The sequence below is a fragment of the Beta vulgaris genome, chromosome 8 (assembly GCF_026745355.1).
Source record: "Beta vulgaris subsp. vulgaris cultivar EL10 chromosome 8, EL10.2, whole genome shotgun sequence".
Taxonomy (NCBI): domain Eukaryota; kingdom Viridiplantae; phylum Streptophyta; class Magnoliopsida; order Caryophyllales; family Amaranthaceae; genus Beta; species Beta vulgaris.
Window position 1 is genome coordinate 49,962,085 of NC_079209.1, and position 1,846 is coordinate 49,963,930.

The 1,846-nt window shown below is 34.8% G+C and overlaps 1 protein-coding gene across 1 annotated transcript; it reads left to right on the forward strand.

The window, feature by feature from the left end:
• Positions 1-486: 486 nt before the first annotated feature.
• On the forward strand, positions 487-1,846 carry LOC104884566 (sm-like protein LSM1B). The gene is made up of 4 exons (XM_010669242.4): positions 487-781; positions 874-989; positions 1,197-1,259; positions 1,399-1,846. Exons 1-4 carry the CDS (start codon positions 634-636, stop codon positions 1,468-1,470), a joined length of 399 nt encoding a protein of 132 aa, XP_010667544.2. The 5' UTR covers positions 487-633; the 3' UTR covers positions 1,471-1,846.

Consider the following 1,846-nt stretch of genomic DNA (forward strand, 5'->3'; position numbering starts at 1 on the left):
AGAATGAAAGAATTATTGTTCCGTTCATCTCTGCAGTAATGTTAATGCAAATTATGTTATCCTAATTTGCATGGTATTTGTTTAAATGAAAGTTTACTGAATTTGCTAGATCATTTCTTTCCCATACTGGTCATTTATCTTGATCTGCTGCACAACTAGTTTCTAGCTTTCTGCTGTCGAATATTTTCAAATTGATTAAGGATGATATAATATTCAGAAAGCTCTTTTTAAGTTGATTTAATGATGCTTGAATGAAACTCTTGATGATCTTGACAATGTCCATTAGAATGTGGCCAAGATAATAACCCTGAAAGGCTGAAACTGACTTGACTCGACCTGATTAAAACGAATCCTAACTCGACCCGACAAAATTTAAGTGAAGGATCACGAAATCCCACTGCATTGATACTAATAAGAATATTTCACATCTAGATATTTGATTGACCAACCAAACCAAAGTACTGAATGTTTTACCAGGTCTAGTTCTTACTATTGCTTCCCTTTCGCTGGGTTGAGCATACCACCTATACCGTTCAAGTATTCTTGAAGCGCTTTCCTCTATAATGGTTTCATACATTTTTTCTGGACAGGAAACAAGTTTAGTCTGGTTTCATTACTTCTATACATGAATACATGATCTTACTAATATACAGAACTAAGACTACTACTTTTCCCCAATGCCAACCATCTAAGCATCAATGTTTTCCTGCAGGAAAGGTTCTTATCTTGTTGATGGATGATAGAATGATACTAGGGACATTGCGCTTGTTCGATAAGCTTGGTATTGCCTCTATTCTGTATTTTCCTCTTAAGTCTTATATTTACTCTCCTAGTTGCTTAATAACTCATGAAAATTCTTCGTTCTTCCTGCAGCAAATATTGTTCTTCAACGTGCCTGTGAAAGAGTAATTGTTGGTGATCTTTACTGTGACATCTCATTAGGTCTATATTACATCCAGGCCGTTAGTATAGACATGATTGGAGAACTGGTAATTTGCATTTACTATTTTTTGTTGGGTTTTTTTGTTTCTTTCTTTGAGGTTATAAAGTTTTTGTGGAGCAGTACCAAAAACTCAAAACTGGGCCAGTAGGATGGCCCTTAAAATTAGGATAGTCTCAATCTACAAGCATCAAATCCTTTCATTTTCTTAGTAATGAGGTGATGAGGTCGACATATCTATGTTTCTGTTGTTTAGGACATAGATAAGGAAGATCTTCCTCCACATATCACGCGTGTTTCGGAAGCAGAAATTAAACAGGTAAATTTTCAATAACACCCGTTAATGAAATACTCTATATAGCTAAATTTTTAGATAGTTAAACAACAGTTACTGTGAATGCCTCTCAGAAAAGGGGGATAAAGAGCAAGTTTTTGATATTATTTGCTCGATTTTGTAGGCTCAAAAGGTCGAAAGAGAAGCTAATGAACTGAGACAAAAAACGAGAAAGCTAATGCAGTCATATCCTTGATTCTAATTGATCACTTTTTGAGCTCTATCAAGACATTTGTTATGTAGCATTCTGAAAAGATTTTACGCCCTTCATCCACAAATATTATCGTGTGGTGATCAGTCTATACAGTAGGGTTGAAGTGAATGGGATAGTGCAATACTCTGATCTTCTGAGCTCTAGCATTTGAGTAGAGCAGTATATGTTAATCTGTATATGATGGTGCATTTTATGATTTATCCCCCTTTTTTACATAGCTCATTCTTGTAAATCACCGATCAATGGTCCAATATTTGGTTATTGGTACAGAGCCTTGTTTCTGTTATGGCGCACTTCGCTACTTATTGTAACAAAGATACTTTAAATCATGCTTTTATATGTAGTTTTGTTTTCTTTA